Source organism: Dipodomys merriami, unplaced genomic scaffold, assembly GCF_024711535.1.
Source record: "Dipodomys merriami isolate MVZ:Mamm:240054 unplaced genomic scaffold, mDipMer1.0.p SCAF_1, whole genome shotgun sequence".
NCBI classification, from domain to species: Eukaryota; Metazoa; Chordata; class Mammalia; order Rodentia; family Heteromyidae; genus Dipodomys; species Dipodomys merriami.
The window spans coordinates 28,046,222-28,068,864 of record NW_027202270.1 but is presented as its reverse complement, the minus strand read 5'-3'; the positions used below and the strand labels follow the sequence as shown (position 1 = coordinate 28,068,864).

Sequence of the window (22,643 nt, the reverse complement as noted above, 5' to 3'; positions counted from 1 at the left end):
ATTTATTATGGCTGTTTAAAACTGTATGTTTTGTTCTACTCTGCATCCCATGGTAATCCTGTGAAATTTCTTCCAGCAAAGTTAGTGACATTCCTATTATGTTTTTTAAATACAACCTGCTAAAAAATAAAGCAACACAAGAGTATAGCTAACTCTATTAGATGGAAGCTTACCTACATTTAGCCATCTCTGATTCTTATATTTTTGAAATCAGTTATCTGCTCAAATACCATTTTTTGAACTAGGTTCATAGTCACAACAATGTTCTAGACAGAATCTCTGGAGCCTTCTTAAAAGAACATGTGGATGTATTTATTTATTTTTCATTGATTTTTATTTCCTGCCTGAAATCCAAATTCCAAATGACACTTTGGTGGCATAAAAGAATCCATTTCAGAAATAATTTCATTCATTAGATTATGTACAAAACCACTGGGATGGCACAAAAACGAATCAGATAGAAACCCTGGCATGGAGAAGCCAGAGTGTTCATGGGCAAAGTGGCTAGAACACAAGCTACAAAATGGAACTTACCAGAGGGTAAAGTTTAAGTGTTTGGGGCATCTGAGTCTGAGGAGGATATGTGCAGGTAGACAAATCAAGTGACACAAGGTATTCAAGCTGAACCTTACGTCATGACTGAGGAGGAGAAGGAGGGTGTGAAGTAAGTCCAGGAAGGAAGGGACTGTCAAAAAGGGAAGCATGAGCCGAAGGAACACTGAAGAAATGGGAAGTACAATGCGTTGCACAAATTACATTGTGCCTAGTAATAAATATAATTAATAATAATAAATTGTGCCAAATAATAAAGCCCACCATGTCAGGATGAAGTACCTAGACCTCATTGGTTAGATAGTAAAATCATTTTGAGTACTAACAGACAAGAGGGATGGTGAAACCGAGGTTTCCATGTGTCTATCAGAGATTGGGTGAATGGAGGCTATGAAGAACCTTCAGAGGAAAGAGGCAGTTCAGGGATATCATAGATATGACTGTTAGATTTTAGCAACTGCTTCTGTGGCATCAGTGTCTCCTCACGATTTCTTCCCTTCCTTTTTGTTCTAAGCAAATTCCTCAGTGATTTGGGGGGCAGGATAGCATGAAAAGCTTCTCTTGGACCTCATTGCTGAAAACCTTCCTTGCCACCCTTTCCTTCCTGATGTCTGAGTTTCAGCTTCTATCCTCAACACTCTGCTAGAACTGTGCCCTTAAAATCAACATTCATTTCCTTTCAGCCAGAAGTCTGAAATTTCTGTCTTTATTCTGCTCTTTGTCTGTGCACTATTTGGTCATTAGGTCATATATTCACTAACTCATCTAGTCAGAAAAGTATCTCTGGAGCTTTGAGCCAGATACTGTAGAAGGCACTAGAATGGATCAGAAAGCATCTCTGCCAAAAAAAAATCAATATTCTCTTATTGAAACACATACACAACTAATTATGATGTAGCCTACTCAGCATTATAAAATATCACGGGATCCCAGAGGCTTGAACCACCAACTCTGCCTGTATGGTCAAGGTTGGTTACACTAGAAAGGGAGTTTGACTAGATTTCATGGAGAGTGGAAAGGACCCCATGTAGCAGTGAAGTGGCAAGTTGAGTTTAGAAAGACCAGGAGGCAGGCACCACGTGCAGCATATGCACCTGGGGAAAGAACCAGCAGGTCCCTGACCAGTTGCTTCTTCTCAAAGCAGTGGAGAGGCATTAGAGGGTTTCATGCCCAGTCATGACAGTTCAGGCCCTGAGCAATTTCAGTTGGGAGGATAGAAGAAGTATTTTAGACTTGGGAATAGGAAGAAAACAGCAGGGTAGGAAGAGAGGGAGAAGCTGCATGGGTGGATAGGAAAGACAGACATTTTGTAGAGGGAGGGAAGGAACAAGTCTTAAGCTTGCAGCTCTCCCCCTCCTGGGAGCCTGTGACCTGCACCACCCTGCAAGCTGCTGCGTTGCCAAGGTGACCAGTAGCAGTGGGGTTTGGATGTGTGAAGCTTGGGGTGGAGGAAGGACTGGCAGGGAGCCAGGAAGGTTGAACATAGGGAATATCCTATCTTTAAAAAAAACAATAAAAGGCCTCTGTAAAGGAAGTGTGATGCTTTGGGGGGAGCTGGTTTTGAAGAGCAGAAAACTACAATAGCCTGAAGAGGAAAAACCAAGTTTGAACAAGTTTAATGCATGTACGTGAAATCAAAATGAAAATGGGATTCAAAATGAACTTATTTCTGCTATTATGCCACTGATTATTAGAGAAAAGTTTCGATATGTGTCTAAATATCAAACAAATACAAAGAAAAAAAACATTTTTATTTAGAGATGTCAAGAATAATTTAAGGCAGATCAACAGCAGACAGACTATACTGAATATTATTAACAACTTAGCATTTGCTCATCCACCACTTGCTTAGTTTTTTTTTCTTTCTCTGTCTCTCTTTATCTCACACACATGACCTGCATTCATTCCCACTCCTTAGTCAATTGTAGGAGTCTAATCATGGGCTCACAGGTAACCTGCGACTTCATATATTATTATTTTTTAAATTTTAAGCATGCCTCTCAAATTTTCCCCCTGGTCCTCAGCTAGTCACTTGCTTTTCACTCTCGTTCATATTCCTTGTTTGTCACCATATTCAGGACCACTGGCATATGTTTCATGCTGCCCTTATTTATTCATTATGCAGCATAATTTGACATTGAGTATCATTTCTATTTGATAGATTCCCTGGTTGTTCATGCTGAAAACACAGCCTTTATCTAGGACATGTCTTTGGCCTGCTGTCAGCTTCTAGCTTCCCACAGCCTCCAAAGCAGCCCATTCAGCCATAAGCACATGCTAACTCCCTTCAAAATTAAAATATGTCATCGTTTATGCTTAATCATTGTGTCAGCTTCTCACTCTAAACACTTTTGATATGTAGCATAAAATTACAAACCATGTTACTAGTCTAACTTGCATGTCTAAAATATTTTCACATTAGCTAATTCAATACTGTACTCCTAACTTCTGTTCCCTATATGTTCACATTGGCTCTCATCCCATAATACCTTACATCACACTCACATCCTTCCTTCGATATCTGCCAATCTTACATCAGCTTTATTTTACATTCCTATTCTTTACTGTGGCAACTGGGGTCTTTCTGCTGAAGGTTTTCAAATTGTACACCTTCAAAATAATGGAAACAGATGTTATAGGATGATCAAATTCTTGGACATAATTATAAATATGTTTATATAATGATGAATACTATATATGGTTACATTTAGGTTACAACGCAGCTTGTATTACTCTAAATATTCTTCATAATATTCCAATATTTATATAAAATCAAATCACTTTCTGATGACCTACCTTCACGAAAACTATAACACATAACATTGCCACCTATTTTTAAAATGATGTTGGGACCTTTATATCTCAGGAATATGAGAAAATCGGAACCCTGATGATCAATATGTCAATTATTGCCTAGTTGTACTATGATACTCTAAAACAATGAATTTAGTCATCTAAGACAATGAACTGGAGCAATCAGTATATTTCTCAGTTGGGTAGATTCCCACACTTTGCCTGGAGCACACCACTTTAAATGCGGTGTGATCTTCCTTGTAAAGAGGAAAATTCATGTTGATCCTAAACCTCCTCCCTCAAGGTTCTTGTTATAACATACAGCATCTGTTTTGATTAACTACTTGTTTTTCTTTTATTTCATGATATATACCACTCAAATTTCCTAGAAGGAAATTTGCATAGGGAACAAATCTGTACTTAAAGTGAAAGGCTTGATTTCTGTGAATTAAGGATGCTAACAGCTATATCCTTGAATGACCACCAATTTAGCCAAAGCTTGTGGCTCTGGTGGAGGCTCTGCCCTTGGCCAGCTGTGTGACCTTAGACCATCAGTCCTTCTCTTCAGGCCTCAGAGTCTTATCTCAAAGATGAGGGGACCTTTAATCCCTGGTAGTTCTTAAGTTCTTTGATTCTATAAAGGCCATGAGTCTTTCTGACACTAAATCCACATTGTCACAAGAGATCAAAGGAAGAAAAACTAACTGCAAATAAAGGTCGAATGACACATTTGAAGTCAAGTACTTCTCTAACACTAAGGCTCAAGGAGAAGCTCATGTTCTCTAACCATCTCAGAACTCTTTTTAAAGTGAGGCAAAAAAAAATTTAATGAGAACATCACTATTAGATTACACCAGCATCAATAATTCCAAATAGGTCCAAGAATTTTTATACATAATTGTCATGTTCTGCTATTACTAGACACCAGATCTAGTACTTTTTACTTACCAATCACTTCATCACTTGAGAATGTACTAAAATACCAAGAAAGAAGCCCATACTACTTTCATGTCGCTTGAGCTCTTTTTTAAAATTTTATTTTATTGCAAAGATGCTGTACAGAGGGGTTACAGTTACATGAGTAAGGTAATAAGTACATTTCTTGTCGAACATTGTTACCCCCTCCTTTGTTTTATGTCGCCAATACTTTCAGCATTAACATGTGTTCAATTTTTAATCTTCACAACAATTTGACAGAGTAATTATATTACTATACATTGTGTGGGTGAGGAAACTGAGGCTGTATGTCTTGATATCATTCCAGCCCTTTACCTTATCATACTATATTGCTCTTCTGAATAAGAGAGAAAGATTGTTCATTGCAGCCCTCCTCAGTCTGATAAAATTAGAAATAGCAAAGGAAATTAAAATAAATAGCCAAAAAATGTAGAGTCATTTGGTAAGCGAATGTTGTTCTATTTATTTACTTGCTTATCTGAAAACTCCACATTTCTTTTTTTTATTGTGAAAATACCACACAGAGGGGTTACAATTACATGGGCAAGATAATGAGTACAATTTCTTATCAAGCATTGTTGCCTCCTCCTTTGTGAAAACTCCACATTTCTATGGCATTTACTATGTACCAGACTCGTCTCTGAACCTTCAAAATCATAACTCATCATATTGTCTTAACCACCTGTAAGGTAGAGAGTATAATTAGATTCATTTTACACATGAGAATACTGAAACACAAAGAGGTCCAATAACTTACCCAGGTCATACATCCAGTAAGTAGCAGAGCCAGGATTTAAACTGCACCAATCTGTCCCAGAGTTCTGGCCTTTGAGCACTGCATTGTAGTTCTTGCCATGGGACTTCTGTATTATAGTAATGGGGTCCACTTATTCACTCATCAATTTTATTATTGACAAATATTCATTTTAACAATGATGTCAGAGAATATGAAATAGAAATGATGGATGAGTTTCAAGGAAAAAAGTTAAACTTAACTCTGGGATGTTTTGCTTAAAAGTCAACATTCCGCTGTACATTTTAGGATTCTCATCCAAAGCAGTTTCTTGTTGGCTGGTTAATTAAACTATCAGACCCTAACTTTGAGGGATTCAACCTCAGTCATTTCACATGTCCTATGGATTCTTTGGGTTGTCAGTGTATACAAGCTTATGATAGAAGTTATGTTGAAATAAGCCACATGTACTTTCTCAACAGTCAAGACTACAGAGGGAGAAAATAGTTGTAATTTAATTTATGAATAGAATATGAATATAATTTATTTCTGGATCAAGATATAAGCCATTTTCTTTAATTCCTTTATATAATGCCTTTCATCCTCAAGCAAAGTAAATAAAATAGTCAACAGAAAGGAAATTCTTTGAGACTGAACATAAGTACTAAGAAATCTGTAATGGTACTTGATGTATTTTGTGACTAAATTGTCAACTGTACTTTTTTTGTGCCTTCCTTTGATATTACTGATGGGCAGATGTTTCTGCTCAGCATTAACAGGAGTTTTAGAAGATAGGCTTAAATAAGGGAAACAATCAAACTCCCATGGCCATCCGTCAATCAACAAGGTGGTTTTCTATAAGGACACAGCTCTCACTTGTTTTCAAAGGAAGGGTGTGCTTAGTCCACTTCTGGGCGCTGCTATGATCTGCTGATGTCCTGTGAAGTGCTAGCACTTCACAGGCGCCCCTCACCCACTTAAAGTTATATATGGGACAGCCAGATCCCAATTAGCAGAAATCAGTGAAGAGTAAAACATTGTATTAGCTGGAGAATACTTCATTTAAATTGATCCACGTGATACAATACATGAAAACAGAATTTGCCTAAAACACATGACTACTAGCTACCAAAAGAGTGCTGGGGAGCTATGTTGAAAATAAGATCTTTCTCTCTCTCTCTCTTTCTTTCTCTCTCTCTCCCCTCCGTCCCCCCACCCACCCAAAGATTTTTCTATAAACCTAAATATGATGTACGGCTTCTTTCCACAGCTCTGGGGTGGATTCGGCAGCATACTTTCCAGATCAGCACATCAATTTCAGATCCGTGACGCCAGCCAGGCAGCCTGAATCAATTAACCTGAAAGCCTCCAAAAGCATGGACCTGGGTAAGCAGGGGAGGTGACATCCAGGTCAACTCGCCAGCCTGAGCCCATCTATCTTCCCATTTGTCCAGATTTTGTTTCTTCAAGTCAGACTTCAGGGAGCAAGATCTGCCAGAAGCCCAGGAGTAAGGAAAAATGGCCATCCTGCCTTCTGTCTCCTTTCACACATTAATTGTAATTACACCCTTTATAAAGGAAAGAGAGAGGAGTTGTGTGTATACAGCGATCCATAAAAATTTCCTCTTTATAGGCCAGAAAAATACATGATGCCCTCTGGAGGCTCTGAAAGCCATGAGCATCTTTAACTCACTTGCCTTAGTATTTGTATTGCTGCTTCTGCCAGGGCATTTCATTCCTAATGAACATACCTGTCCTTCCTATTCTTCTTCCCTATCAGTGATGGAAAGGGAAGGCAGCAAGGGGAAGATCTTCTCCTCAGATGTCCATCTCCAAATCCCATGACACTCGAAGGAAAAAGAGACCCTTAGGTTTTCCAGAGTGGGGTACATTCTCACCCTGGGATGGTGGCTGAATAGACCCATTGAAGTTTTTAGCATCACAAGGAATATCTAGGTGACTGCTGACTGCAAGGACAGACCCATAGACCTCGTCAACTGAGTTCTCTAGGCCCTGCAAGGCAGAATCCTGAAACACATATCAGATACCCAGGAGCATTGCTGCCCTCCTATGAGCCCTTAGAAGACAGAGAGTGCAAAATGAATTCTCAGCAAAATAATCTAAATGTTCAGACCCCAGTCCCTGCAATTGTTTTTTTTCCAGGCATGTTATATATTTCATTAGCAGCAACAAGAAATTAGAATAACCAAAACCGTATGCTCTAACAACTTGATAGATAGTACTACTCTGCTGCTTATTTACAAGAGCTCAAAAAATGTAAAATCATGATAAACAAGAGTAAATTATTCTATTTTCTTTAAATTAACTAATCACTGTAAAAACATGTGTTCTAATCGCCTACAGTGAGACAGAAAGCTTAACAAGGAAACTATCTTGAGCAGTAGTCATAGGGTATTTTCTCAAGAGTAAACTTTTGACAAAGCAAAGGAATAATGTATGAATGACATCACTTATTACTAATAATTTAAGGATCAATTTATGTTTTATAAAGTACTTGGCAAATATTTCTCCCTCTGTCTTCCCAGTTTCTCTATAAAGATTCATGGAAAAGTGCTCTTTATTTGGGAGACAGACATCTAATACTGTTTTTCCTAATTTATTTAGAAGTAGTCATTTTTTTGGATCTAAATTATTTTGCAAAACATAATAATAGCATAGCATCATTTTAAAAGAGAAAAAAAAGATCATATCTGGGGAAAATAAATCATGAGTATGTCCAAAAGTGTACTTGTTTATTTTTTATTATGACTGAAAAGTTTATGTTTCGAAAATTTTTCACTTTTACCTTGAAATCATCTTTTTAAAGAAGTAAGGTAGAAGTCATCTATTGCATTTTGTCATATGTATTCCATAAAGGGCAGAGATAATGTTTGTTCAGTTTGAAAAAGTAGGTAACCTTGAGATACTTTCTGGGGAATTTCAGTGATGGACTAAAAGCACCAGGTAAAATGTGCTTTATAGCAGAAGTACTCAGTAACATAGTATGAAGATTTTTTAGAGTGGATCATCAAGGTTGCCTGCATTTCAGGAAGCACCAATCTAACAACAAGTTTCAGCAGGTGGCAAGGAAGGTGTTCTAGGACTAACCTGGTTTCTTTTCCCTAGAACAAACAATGGAATGAGTTCAGTAAGTGTATTGACTTAGACAATGAATCAACTGAGTGGTACCCCAGTAGTAAACATCTGGAAGTAGCTTTCTTCTTCCACTGAAAGAGTAGGATATTGGGTGGAAGCTAGTTTACCATAGATGCCCAAGGCTAAGGAAGAAAACATAATGGAGAAAGGAGTTAGTGAGATTATGCTTCTAGAAATAATATACTCAGCAGGGTAAAAAGTCCTTCTGTAAAGTGTTGTAACAACATTTAGGTCAAATATTATATTAGTTTTTGTCTGTGACCTAGAAAATTGTCAGATTCTTCTGGTTCAAAAGTTTATAAAAGATATATCTTTTATTCATTGTAAAATTAACTTACAATAACTATTTCTCCTTTATAAGGTCTGCAGCACCTATAGCAATGATACATATCTATAATCTCAGCTACATGAGGAGACCGAGGCAGGACGATCTCGGGGAACATAGCAAGACTCTGTCCTTATGAAAATTTTAAAAAATAATTGTCTGACCTAGTACCAGTGCTTCATGTCTGTAATCCTAGCTACTTAGAATGCTGAGATCTGAGGATCACAGTTCAAAGCCACCCTGTAGAAAGCCCATGAAACTCTTATCTCCAATTAAACATAGAAAAGCCAAAAGTGGAGCTGTGGCTCAAGTAGTAGAGCACTAAAACTTTGAGCACAAAACATGAGGGACACCAAGCACCCAGCCCCTCAGTTCAAGCTCCAGGACTGGCATTAAAACAAACAAATAAGAATGTTACTGACTGTGAGAATTTTCTAAGGCTCCATTATTAGCATTTTTTTTTGCTTCTAAGTCCAAGCTAATACTTCTATCTGCATATTATTATACTATTATACCATTTAACATATTATTCATATGCTCAAATGATTTTTTTCTTTCTGGGGCTTGAATGCACTGTCACTGAGCTTCTTTTGCTTAAGGCTAGTACTCTACCACTTGAGCCACAGCATCATTTCAGGCTTTTTCTGAGTAGTTTATTGGATATAAGAGTCTGGTAGACTTTCCTGCCCAGGCTGGCTTCCAACCACAATCCTTAGATCTCAGCCTCCTGAGTAGTTAGGATTAGAGGCGTGAGCCACCAGCACCCAGTTCCCAAACAATTTTAAAGGCAGTAAGTTCCGTTTACTTATTTTCACTTACATTTCCAAAAACAGACAATTCTATTATGAAAAAATAACACTTCTTTTCCTCATTCACCCAACCTAAATATGCTGTAAAAATAATTTTGTGTTATCCATTTTTCCCTTCCTTGCTTGCTTCTTTCTTTTTTCTTCCTTCCTTCCTTTTCTTTCTTGTTTTTTTTTGGGGGGGGGGGGGTCGTGGGGCCTGAACTCTGGGCCTGGGCACTGTCCCTCAGCTCTTCAGCTCAAGGCTAGCACTCTACCACTTGAGCCACAACGCCACTTCCAGCTTTTTTCTTTTTGCTTATGTGGTGCTGAGGAGTCGAACCCAGGGCCTCAGGCATGCAAGGCAAGCGCTCTACCACTGAGCCACCTTCCCAGCTCCCCTTCCTTCCTTTTCATCTCTCTTTTTTCTTTCTTCCTTCCTTCCTTCCTTTCTTTCTTTCTTTCTTTCCTTCTTTCTTTCCTTCCTTCCTTCCTTTCTTCTTTCCTTCCCTCCTTCCTTCCTTCCATCTTTCTTTCTTTTTTCCTTCCTTCCTTCCTTCCTTCCTTCCTTCCTTCCTTCCTTCCTTCCTTCCTTCCTTCCTTTCTTTCTTTCTTTCTTTCTTTCTTTCTTTCTTTCTTTCTTTCTTTCTTTCTTTCTTTCTTTCTTTATGATATTCAAGGGTGAACACAGGGATCTGTGCTTACAAGTGGCCTGCTACTTCTACAATGCCTCTAATAATTTTGCTTTGGCCAATTTATTTGGAAGCACTGACCTCGAACCCCAAACTTCTCATCCCAGCCTTCTGTATTGCTAGGTTTATAGGATTAAACCACCATACCTGGTTCTATTATCCTTTGGGGAAGCATTTTACTTGTTTGCTCTGTTAGCCATTCCCTTGTTTATGTCATATGTATTTCTTTGAAATAGTCACACAGGGTTAAATGAATGAGTCTCAGTTTGCAGGTTGATTTACCCCTTTTACAATGGAATTTGAGCAAAATTGAATACATTATTTTGTGTTGTTGCCCATTTAAATATATGCATTTTCTATTTCAATTTTTGAATTTTATTAAACAAGTTGTGATTTTTTTCAAATTTGTTATTTGCCTTTCTATTTTGATCTGGTTATCCCTTATAAAAAAAAGTTTAATCTTATACTCAGTCTGTCTTCTCATTTCTTGATTTTTATTGTTTATTTCATTGATTTTTTTCTCTAGAGGATTTTAAAATTATTTAGTAATAAATAGTTTATTTTTATCCAAGGAATATGGGGTAAAGGTATGCTTTTCCACAAAAATAGCAAATTATTGGCTAGGTTTCAGTGGTTCACAACTTCAATCCCAGCTACTCAGAAGATAGAGATTCAGAGGACTACACTTCTAGGCCAGCCCAGACAAAATGCTAGTTAGACCCCAACAAATGAGCCATATATATTAGTACATTCCTGTACTTCTAAGAGGTACAAGTAGGAGACTGTGGCTCTAGGCCAGCCCAGGGCAAAGAAAAAGAGCACTCTATCTAAAACAACAACTGAAAAGCAAAAATAAGTTTTATGTACAGCTCAGGTGACAGAGTGCTTACCTAGCAAGCACAAGGCCAAGGCCCTAAGATCTCTCTCTGTCTGTCTCTGTCTCTGTCTCTGTCTCTGTCTGTCTGTCTCTCTCTCTCTCTCTCTCTCTCTGTCTCTCTCTGTCTCTGTCTCTCTGTCTCTGTCTCTGTCTCTGTCTCTCTCTCTCTCTCTCTCTCTGTCTCTCTCTCTTTCTCAAATTGTTAGTAATACTTTTTGACTTTTCCATACTTCTACTATTTTGGAATGCAGGTACTCAGTTTCTTTGTAATCATATATGAATGGGCTTATATACTTTCTGGTATATTGATATGTTAAACTGTCCTGTGCTGGCATTAACCTGGTCATGATTTCACTTCGTATTTTGATTAGTTGTAGTATCATATTCCTCTGTTTTTCTTTTTGTTAAAGGAAAACTCATATTTTTCTAAGTAAAATCATGTTGACCCTTCATATGCATTTAATTTCCCATGAACTTTAGAACCAGCTGACCTATTGAGCTTAAAGAAACAGGAATACTGCTACTCTGTGTGCCTATATGTTTGTGTATGAGTGTGAGCCATTAACTGTGATGCTGCCTGCAGTTTCTTGGCACCAACATTCTATCAACATTAAATAATTTTTCAGTCTTAATCTTCCTAGACTTTTTTCCCTCTTTTCCCTCTCTTTTTTAAATGGGGTTGCACATTGAATTTTATTATATAGTTTTAAAGCATCTATACTGGATAATAATGTGCCATTACACTTTATTAATCAAATAGAAACAAATTAATTACATTACACAAAATTAAACTTTGGTCCTTTTTCAAGGACTCTGAATTCCTCTTTGCAGTTGGAAAAGTGTCCACTTGATTAACTACAGACAGATACATTAAACCTTGAATAGGTAATATTGCCTCTGTGCTCTACTAATTCCTATATATCCTTTATAGACTTTTGGAGACTGTTTCCCCTCAGTATTACATGAATTTCCATTTTTCTGGCATGCATGTGGTCACATTTAAGATAGATCAGAAATCATTAAAATGATAAATAAAGGGAAATCTACTTTTCAGTAATTGGATGTAACTATGCTTATTCACAGGGGTTAGGGTATCATTTAGGGGATGATGTAGATGCATCAGAGTTTTCCAGAAAATCAATCTTTCCCTGCTAATTGTAGACTTTCCTCTATTTATTTAAATTACCAGAATTACTATGTTCTGTCTGGATCCCTTTAATTTGTTCATAATTGAGCTTGTGTGGGTGTTGAGTTGGAAGCTCTCAGAAGCTGAATAACACAGCTGCCTTTTTGGCCTTTGGCATAGGGTTTCCCCCCAAAGAGCTGCCCTTCTTGGCAGTATGCCAAGGAGTTGTATTCAAAGACTTTTTGATGAGGCATAAAAATCTTTAATTTCCAGGCTTGGTGTTTTACGACTCTATAATACTGTTTAAGAATTAGTCTCCATTATTCAAGGGACTATACTCCAGAATTTTGGCCCCTTTGTTGACCTAGTCTATAGCCCCATTCAAAGTTAAGTTTAAAATAGTATTTCCCACAAGATTAGTTTAAAGAGTTTTCTGTCCTGTTTCCAGTTGGGCTCACACTGCTGTTTTGGGAAGGGCGTCTGTGACAGGGTGAGGAGAGGCTGGGGGCAGTGCAGATGGGGAAGATGGCTGACTCTGCTGTCCTGACTCTGCTCAATGGGAGGAAATGAGTCTAAAGTGACGCATGAGGCATTTAGACAAAATTTTAGGAAGTTTCCTGACAATGAAGATTGTTAACATTCCATGTGCTAGAGTCTCTTTTAAAAAAAAAAATGCATGCGTTTTGAATAACTCTAAAATCAGGAGGAGAGATAGATTGGCTGATTGTCTTTCAAGATCTGTGATTCAGCAATTTCATTTTTTGTTAGCTGCTTATTCTACATTTTTTAAAGTTCGGAAATGTTTGTACATGCCCATCATCGAAGTCAATTATAAATCAACTGATTTCTTATATCTGCAAAGACAAACATTTAGGATACCTACTGAATATAACCCTCTCATATTTGTCAGGAAATAATTTGGTATTTTTCATATCAGATCAAAGGCAGATATAAAAAAGATAATTAGTCCCACTTTATCTTTGTTTGTTAAATTAATTTCCATAATTATTCTTGATACTGACACACATGTCCTGGAGATGGAATTTTTTATGAAATGATATATTTTGATAACTATAACACTGGCTTATCTGTTTATACGCTATGTTTCATGTATATTTTGATATAAATTTTTATTTTCATCGATCCTTTTTATTATATTTCAGTCAGCAATACCTCTGAAATTTTAAAAGTAGTATCAGGTAAACATATGTTTACTGAGTTCTGACTACATGCCCAAAAGAACACTAAACACTATGTATATACAATAACTAAATGAGAGAAATAGCACTTGCTGCTTGGACCTAGAGTGCAACTTTAATCAGAAAAGAAAGCATAAGAATTAAGCAAAGACTCACAAAAAGGAATTCTGACCTTGTAATAAGTAACTTATTTCAGAGAGTAAGAAAAGGAGAGTCAACCAAAGAAATGAGTGTGGTTATTTCAAGAACTTACTGATTGTCCTGGCTAGGCAAAAGATTGTAAAAGAGGAGCAAATGATAGGGAAAAGTACCAATAATGGAAGAGAATAAATGCAGGAAGAGCCAACCAGCTGTGTAAGAGGAGGCTTGCAAAACTCCAGTAAAAGTTACTTATCAAGCTATTTTTAAAACATAAACAGAACGTGTGTGAGGTGGCCCATTGTTTGAACACCTAACAGATGTCAGGTAGAAAGCAGAGCCACTCAGTTCCTGTGTTAATTTTATCTTGATGCACACAGATAACGATGTTTAAACTGGAAGAGCAAGGCTTCCGTGGAATGGAAGGAGAAATAATTGTTATCCCTGAAAACAAAAAGATTGTGATTATAAAATGTCTATCCTCAATTATTAAAAATTATCGAGTTGGCGGCCTTCCACTGGAAGATAGGCAGCAAATTACCCAGTTTTTCAAAGAGAATGAATTCAAGAGACTATTAGTGATCTCCAGGATAGCCTTAGACATCCATGCTATGAAATGAAAAAAAGAAAAGAAAAAGCGGCTGATGTTAGAGTCCTGGCTCAGATGGTAGAGTGTCAGCAAAAGTCTCAGACAGCAAGCTTGAGTACGGATCTTAGACCAAAAAATGTGGTAGCCATCAGCAATCTCCATGGAGTTCTTAGAAGAACTAAAATCACCTTTTCTTTTTGTAAGGATTTCTTTGAGATATTATAAATATGGGTTATATTGATTTTACAAAGGTATTTCAATTTGTTTTCCGATTGAGACTGATGGGTCAAATTATAGACTGAACTGAGGCTGTACAATTAGCATACCTGTTCTTGAAATGTGCTAGCTAGTGGCTCCTTGTCACCCTGAAAGAAATGAAAAATCATATGCCATAGGGCTGTGTACTTACAGGTGCGCATGTATAGTGAGTGTCTAGTAAAACTCAGCAGAGGCAAGTTTGCTCAGTGCGTACTAAGCCACGGAGATGTAGGAGCACAGTATTATGACTATAGGTAGCAGCTATCTGCCATGCAGTTCAGAAGACAGAAGAAAGGAGTTTGAAAGTTTTTATCATAAAGAATCAAGAAATATTTGAGGAAATAAATATTTTTAAAATCTAGCAGAATTTAATGCAGATGAGATAAAGGCATGGAACACGATTTAACTAAATTTTCAATAGCCATGCCTTAAGAGAAGTGAGCAGTATCTTAGATTGATAGAATTAGAATTCAAATGATTCTCCAGAATTGAAGAAATTAGAACTTAAGAAAGGAATGATAAATTTTTCGAATAAGCAATTAATGGTTACTTACCCCATACCAAGCAATATTCCAGGTAAATAAGACAAAGGTTCCACTCTTTCCATGTTTTCCATCTCATTGGATAAGTAGATGGTAAAAGCTCATGCAGTGACTAAGTAGGAAAATTTCACATACAGAGTTTCCTGGAAGCCAAATTCAGGTAGAGACAAAGACTGAGAAGGGAAGCTATTTTCGATAGAATGATGAAAGATAAAGGTAATACCCTGAAGACAGGTTGAAAGCAGATCAATTGTACAAGTGCAGGACTTAAGAGAGTTAGCCTAATGACAACTATCCCCCTCCCCTATTTTAGCTGCTTGTCTGCCATGACAATGCCTAAAGTCACTTTTGTGTTTTCAAGTCAAGAAAGACAACAGCTCTGCTGTACCGTAGCTAGTTAATTCTGGGTACAATATTTAAATACTAGATGCAAGGACAATAGAAAATGCATCAAGATATTGTTCAGATATATCCAATGAACACTATTTGAAAGACAAAAAAAATATTATGCCTGCCTGGGAGAAGATTCAAGAAGCATTAAGAGAGCTCTTTTTTTTATTTTTTTAGATATTTTCATGCCTGGTATTGAAAAACAAAAATCTGTTCAAAGCTGAAAGTATACCCCAGATATATCAAGCAATAATAACCACATCAGAAGTTATGTCAGGTTTACAACTTTGAAATCTAGGAAGATATTGGTGAAGGAAAACAATTTTGGATTATGGCATGTTAGGTGAAAAAGCATATATATGTATGTATGTATATATGTATCTATATATGTATATATGTATAAAATCATAAAGCAGAAAGAAGCAAAGTTTGCCAGAATGAGAGATATCATGGCATATTTTCTAGAATATGATAGGAGATACAGATTTTGTATATTTTAATATATTTATATGTGTCAAATAATCACACTGGTTATAATTATAACTGAAGAGAGTTAGGTAGATGACAAAGATAGGGCTTGGACAAGTTGCATGTTGATTCAGTACTTAGACTGAATTCTTCAGTCTCTCTAATGAGGAAGGAGAAAACAGTAAAGAAACAGAATAGATGTTTCAAATAGTTTGCAGCCCTTCACCAAATGCAAGCATCTTTCAAAACATTTTTTTTAATCCACCATTTGAATTGGGTAAATGCAGACATTTTAAAACAACTATTATATTTAAAAATCAAGTGAGCTATAGACTTGTCTTAGTATTAACAGAATTACATAAGTATATAGATTGTTTCTTTGGACCTATTTCTAGATTGATAATTTAGATTTAGCATAGTAATGAAGATTCTGCTTAAAGTTATTTGAAATTAATATTTGAACTGGAATGAAAGTTGTAAAAATGTCTCATAGTACAAAGGACATGCTTTTCTTCCTGGAAGCCTATGTGTATCTTTTTCACACTCTAAGAAATACATTGTCAGGGTTAATTTGATTGTATTCATTATTACTACTCATTCAAAAATCATAGTGCCTCACACCTGTGATCCTAGCTACTCAAGAGGCTGAGATCTGAGGATTGTATTTCAAAGCCAGCCCAGACAGGAAAGTCTGTGAGACTCTTATGTCCAGTTAATCACTAAAAAGCTAGAAATGGACTAAACCCTTGGACACACACACACACACACAGGCTTTTGGATATAACGTATGCTCTTATGTTGCTTTATATGTTTGTAGACTTGTCTGAAAGTGGTGGCACTTTCTAGTCCACCCATGTCAGGCCCTTTCCACTGAATCAATTGCTCACTTTGCCTTAAACATAGTTGCACCCATGTATGACTTTTTGAATGAGTGTGTTATATGTCCCCATCTGAAGAGGAAAACAAAATCTTTGAAATAGAAATCATCCTTTTATATAAAAAACACTTAACTTGGGGCTGGGAAGGTGGCTCAGTAGTAGAGCGCTTGCCTTGCATGCTTGAGGCCCTGGATTCAATTCCTCAGCACCACATAAGCAAAAGAAAAAAGCCAGAAGTGGCGCTGTGGCTCAAGTGGTAGAGCGCTAGCCTTGAGCTGAAGAGCTGAGGGACAGCGCCCAGGCCCAGAGTTCAGGCCCCACGACCGGACCCCCCAAAAAAATTTTAAAAAAAATAAAAAAAAACAAAAAATTAAAAAAAAACACTTGATGATTAGAATGTAAGAGATTTACTGTTGCTTTGAGTAACAGTAGCAGCTGAAAAAAATGTTACTGGTATTGTTAGAGGTGTGCTACTGCACATTTTTCTTATAATTAGTAGCTGGATTACATTGCCAGAATAAACAAATTCTCAAAAAAAGAAAGAAAGAAAAAAAGAAGGGGTGAAAAGATTCACCAGTATATTTCCCATATAAACCATTAATTCATTCATTGAGTCAAAAATGATCTCAAATATTGCCATACAGTTTTTGCCTAAGATTATATTTTCTCTAATTCAGACATTGGCTAGTTGACTATGCAGATAATTTAAAATTTTACTGTCTGAAAGACTAAACAAAAGGATGTATATTTTCATAAGAGACATGAAGAGAACTATAAAGTTTGGAAATATTTGTAACTGAGCCTTAACTAATATAATTTTGCCAATAACCAACCCATGCAAATTTTTATTTGAAGTGACCTTTGTATATTTAAAGGATTATTTGTACTCTAATGGGAAATCTTTATCAATGGGGAAACTGCCCTATCCTTTAAAGTTGAACTGTTCTGACTGCTCTTAAATTTGACGGAATACATCAATAGCCTTCTTACATTTTGCACCTCATTTGAGACTCTTCCCCTAGAATTCTAAACCTTTTAAATAAAGCCAAATATAAACCTTTCCTGAACATTGCCTTTGTTTCTTAAGCCATTGTTCATATTTAAATGACATCCAGTGTTCCTTTTAAAAGAACTTTTGTATGAATATGAGAACATCTTCATAAAAATATGAAGCTAAGAAAGCTATTCAAAGAAGAGAACAAAATACTGAAATTCTCCTTGAGCATATGAGCTAAATCTAGCCTAGTCACTTTGAGGTGAGAGTTTCATTGGTCTGAAAATATATTTCACATAATCAAATATTATATTGTGAAATATATAATCGATGTACTAAATATATGTTAACTAAAGTTTGGCAGTTGCATAATTATCTCTTCTAATTAATATTCTGAGTGATAAAAATTGTTTTGGGAAATACCTTGGGCGAAGGTCAGAGTTGTAGGGAGGTGCAATATTCCATTTTTAGGTGAAGTAATTGTAGTTTATTCTTTAAAATGCAAAACCATTTTTATTCTCATGATGTATACATGAGTATTTTTTATATTCTAATTTTCCCAAAAGTGATGGTACTAAACATGCTTTTACATTTTGCTGAGAGCAATGTAACCTAAATATTACTGCTCTACAATATTATCTTTTCATTGTAGAGTTTGCACTTGAATAGAGTGCAATTTACTTGCCTAATACTATTTGACATAAAAGTTGTTTTGAGATAGTTATGTATAGTTGTTTATGAAATAGTTGTTTATTTTCATGTCTTAGAGATAGCATAGCATCAAATCTAACTTCATAAACAATGACAATTATTTCATCTTTGTAAGCTTCATAATTCATTGACCAGATGAAGTATTAAAGACTCGACGCTGTTCATGTAGATGGCCACTGCCTTCTACGAAAGCAGTTTCTCTGCCATCAGTAACAGATGATAGAATCTGAATGTTACCTTTTTTTTTCATTTTTGTCTACCTTTTAGACTAAAAAGGAGTATTTTATTCTACTTGTAAAGTTACTTTTGTGATGAACATTTTTATCTATTTTGCTTTAGATTTTCTATTATGAACCATCAGAGCAGTTTCTTTATGACTAAAAATAATTTAAATTGAAATATCACTTTTTGTATGTAGAGTTTTATTCTACATTAAAGGTCAGATTTTAGACCTGTTCACTGGGGAAAACAAGTATTTTGCTTTTATTTTGCTGGCAGTGTGTTACTTGCTCCAAAGTACATATTAATTAATACATTAAATGGTTAGAGAATGTCTAACTAAACATGAGCCAGAAGCAAAGTTAGACATGGTAAAAAAAAAAAAAGCTTAATCTAGGGCAAGTGAATTAATCTTTTTAAAGGTAATTTATGTTTATTCTTCATTGAAACATTAAAACTACTCTCCTGTGCTTTATCTATAGCATTTCCAGCTGCTTTATAACATACTTGTAAGAAGGCTAGCATTACCCTAAATACTTACTCTGCTTTTATAAGACTAATGAGTTGTCTAATGCTTGAAAATGCTATTTCACATCTATCTAAGGCTTTTCTTCCTTCCTCCCTTCCTTCTTTCCTTCCACAATATTTATCGGACAATTCCTCTCTGTTGTGTACTATTTTAAATAACAGACATATCAATGAAGAGACCAATATTATCTTTCTTTAGTGAAATAGTTTCATGAACAATACTTGATGGAATCAGTCTAACAATGGTAATAGGTAAATGAAGATGCTGGAAAGATAGTATAACACCTAAAACTATAGACTGGAAAGATGAAATGACTGGAAAAATCTAATGTTTCCATACTCACTTGATTTCCAGTGTTTAGAAAAAGAAGGGTCTAGGAATTCTATACAGGAGGTGGAAAATTAAAGTAGAAATTAAAATAGAGATCAAATTGGAAACTAACTAATTGAGAGTGATGAGTTTAAGTGAGCTGTGAATAGCTTTCTACTCTCAGCTGATATAGGAATTGACTGGCTTAATCCCCAATACCAAGCACTTCAGAATTGTCTTTCTGTAAAGGTTTCAGCTAAGTCCTTAAAAAGTACAGCAAGATCTGGGTGTGGGTGACACACCTGTAATCCTAGATATGCAGGAGGCTGAGATATGAGGCTTAAGGTTCAAAGCTAGCCAGTGCAGAAAAGTTCAGGAGATTCTTATCTCCAATCAACCAGCAAAAAGCCAGATGTGGAGTTGTGGCTCAAGTGGTAGAGTGTCAGCCTTGAACAAGAAAGGTAAAAGACCGTGCCTGGGCCCTGAACTCAAGCCCCAGCCTCCCCAATCCGAAATAAAGGTAAAACAAGGATGTCCTAAGGAACTGAAAAACATTAAGCCCATTTTCTTTCTTTTTTTTGGCGTTAAATTTTTTTTTATTGTGAAAATATTGTACAGAGGGGTTACAATTACATAGGCAAGATAATGAGTACATTTCTTATCAAGCATTGTAGCCTCCTCCTTTGTTTCCCCTTCCCATCACTTACCATCCTCTCCCTACCCCCCCCACCCAATCCTCCTCCCCCGCCCACCAAAGTTGTAAAGTTCATTTTTAACATAACGACTTGTACATCTTATTGTTGCAATGGGCCCACCTGTATCCCTATTTAAACAATTTGTTTTTTCCCTTCCCCTCCACAAATTATACCGACATCAAATATAGTGAAAGCAGGGGTTATACTGTGGGGGAGGGACATACAAAGCAACAAAGAAATAATCTTATAAATGTGATAGAAACAATCACATGAAAGAAAAAAAACATTTGAATACATATCTTAGGGTTCATTTCCCTAACATCAACTTATCTGAAGTTTTCTGCTTGACTCAGACACATACTAGTTATTGCAAATAAGGGAAACCATGACCTATGTTTCTTTGGGCCTGGCTTACTTTACTTAATATAATTTTTTCCAAGCCTTTCCATTTCCTAACAAATTGGGCAATGTCATTCTTTCTGATGGAGGCATAGAATTCCATTGTGTATATATACCACATTTTCTTGATCCATTCATCTACTGAGGGGCATCTGGGTTGGTTCCATATCTATGGTAAATAATGCTGCAATAAACATAGTCGTGCTGGTAGCTTTAGTGTGGTCTGGTTTGTGAACATTTGGGTAAATGCCCAAAAGTGGGATTGCTGGATCATAGGGGAGCTCTATGTGGAGCCTTTTGAGGAACCTCCATCCTGCTTTCCAAAGTGGTTGAACAAGTTTACACTCCCACCAACAATGCAGTAAGGTTCTCATATTTAAAATATACCTGGAACTCAAAATTTTAATCCCCAACAACAAATCTTCAAAGAAACAACTGCCCAATAAATAAGTGGGCTAAAGACTTAAAGAGAAACTTCTCTGAAGAAGAAAGAAGGATGGCCAATAGACACATGAAGAAATACTCAACCTTCCTAGCCATAAAAGAAATGCAAATCAAAACAACATTGAGATACCACCTCATCCCAGTTAGAACAGCTATAATCAAGAACTCCAATAACAACAGATGCTGGAGGGGATGTGGACATTAAGCCCATTTTCAAATTTGAAAGAATTATCATAGGATGTAAATTTAATGGTAAAATGAGTTACATGACAGCTTTTCTTTTTCAGCTTTAATAAATCAGTAGATGTGAAGTAAATAATCCCAGTGCTTTTCTTTTTTCTAAAGTTAGAGAAAAATCTAGTTGCCAAGTCTTCCACCTTTAGGCCAACAGTATAACCTTATCCAAAATTAAAGAATATGTCTGTCAATATAAATATAGAGTCCCTCCCCCCAATTTCATTAAGGACTGATAGATTGAAGGTCTTGATAGTAACTTCAAAGATAAGCAATGGTGGAGTAAGTTTGGGAAATGCTTCTTAAATACAAGATTGCCCATCCACTTCCATTTTTTTTTCATAATATTTGCCAGGCATCTTTAGACTTTATTGTCACTATGGCCAAAATAAATGACATAAGGGAGAAAGAAGAACTTAAGAGAGAAAGCATTTATTTTAGCCCAAGGTTTGTTTTGGGTCTCTAATCCTTAGTTCGATTGCTTCTGGACCTGTGGTAAAGCAAAAAATCATGGTGGCAAGACTCTGTAGTAGGAGCAACTTACTTCAAAGACAAAAAATGGAGACAAAAAGGGGCCAGAGACAAGACTCTCCCCGACCCCTGAATCTAGTTACTTTCTCCAGCCATTCCTACATTTACAAATTTTCCTGCAAATCCCCAAATAGTGACAGCAGAGGGGAAACAAGCCCTCAATATATTAGACTTTAGGAAGAGGCACTTAAAATTCATACCAAGCAGCAGGCTTCAGAAGTCTCCACAAGTCTCTGCAATATTATTTGTCTAACTCATCACCAAAACTGTGAGCAGGTGGGGCACCAGTGCCTCGTGCCTGTAAGCCTAGCTTCTCAGGAGGTTGAGCTGTGAGAACTGCAGTTGGAAGCTAGTCCTGGCAAGAATCCATGAGACTCATATCTTCAATTAACCATTAAAAAAAAAAGCCAGAAGTGACTCAAGTGGTAGAGCACAAGCCTTGAGCAAAAGTTGCTCAGAGACAGCACCCAAGCCCAGAGTTCAAGCCCCAGGACAAGGAAAAAACAAAAACAAAAAACTTGGAGCATTCTAATAACTCTAATGTGCTTCACAAAGAGAAGATTTGCGCTTGCTTGTGAGACTCACTGGAGAATCACTGGGGAGAAAAGATTGCAACAAACTGGAACAAGGGAAGGCATGTTGGAAAGTGGAGTACAACCTGAAAAAGGACCTCAGGGTGGAAAAGTGTCCATAGCCACTAAACAAATAAGAATTAACTGCAGCGAAGCACAAACAAGACTGCAATCAGCTAAGCAAGAATTAGCCAAGGTCTTGATGACAGAACATAGTTAATTGGACTTCAATGTCTTTCAAAAGAGTAGCACATGAACATGAAACAAAGTCTATGTACCCCCACCCAAACTACTGACTCTCATTATGACAAGAAGACCAGATTCCCCAGTGTTAGTATTCTAGCTCTTATGCCTACGTAGAGGATGAACAGGAAAAGGAGGGAAAGTGTTGGTAGTAAATATATAACCCTAGTAGAGGTAGTTAATGCTTTTTGAGTGCTTGGTAAATGCCAGGCAATATTTTACATAAGAATTTCATAGTCACTTATTAGTGAGATTTGTGTTACTACAATAAAATACCTCATTCAGATCCCTTAGAAACTAAACAA

At 36.5% G+C, this 22,643-nt stretch overlaps 1 protein-coding gene across 2 annotated transcripts in view; it reads left to right on the top strand.

The window, feature by feature from the left end:
• Nucleotides 1-22,643, top strand: part of Pard3b (par-3 family cell polarity regulator beta) — a 990,481-nt gene that overhangs the window by 566,296 nt on the left and 401,542 nt on the right. For both annotated transcript variants that reach the window (XM_070018756.1, XM_070018767.1), the window contains exon 15: nucleotides 6,306-6,421. In XM_070018756.1, coding sequence (XP_069874857.1) covers nucleotides 6,306-6,421 — 116 coding nt within the window. The remainder of the gene's footprint in view (nucleotides 1-6,305; nucleotides 6,422-22,643) is intronic.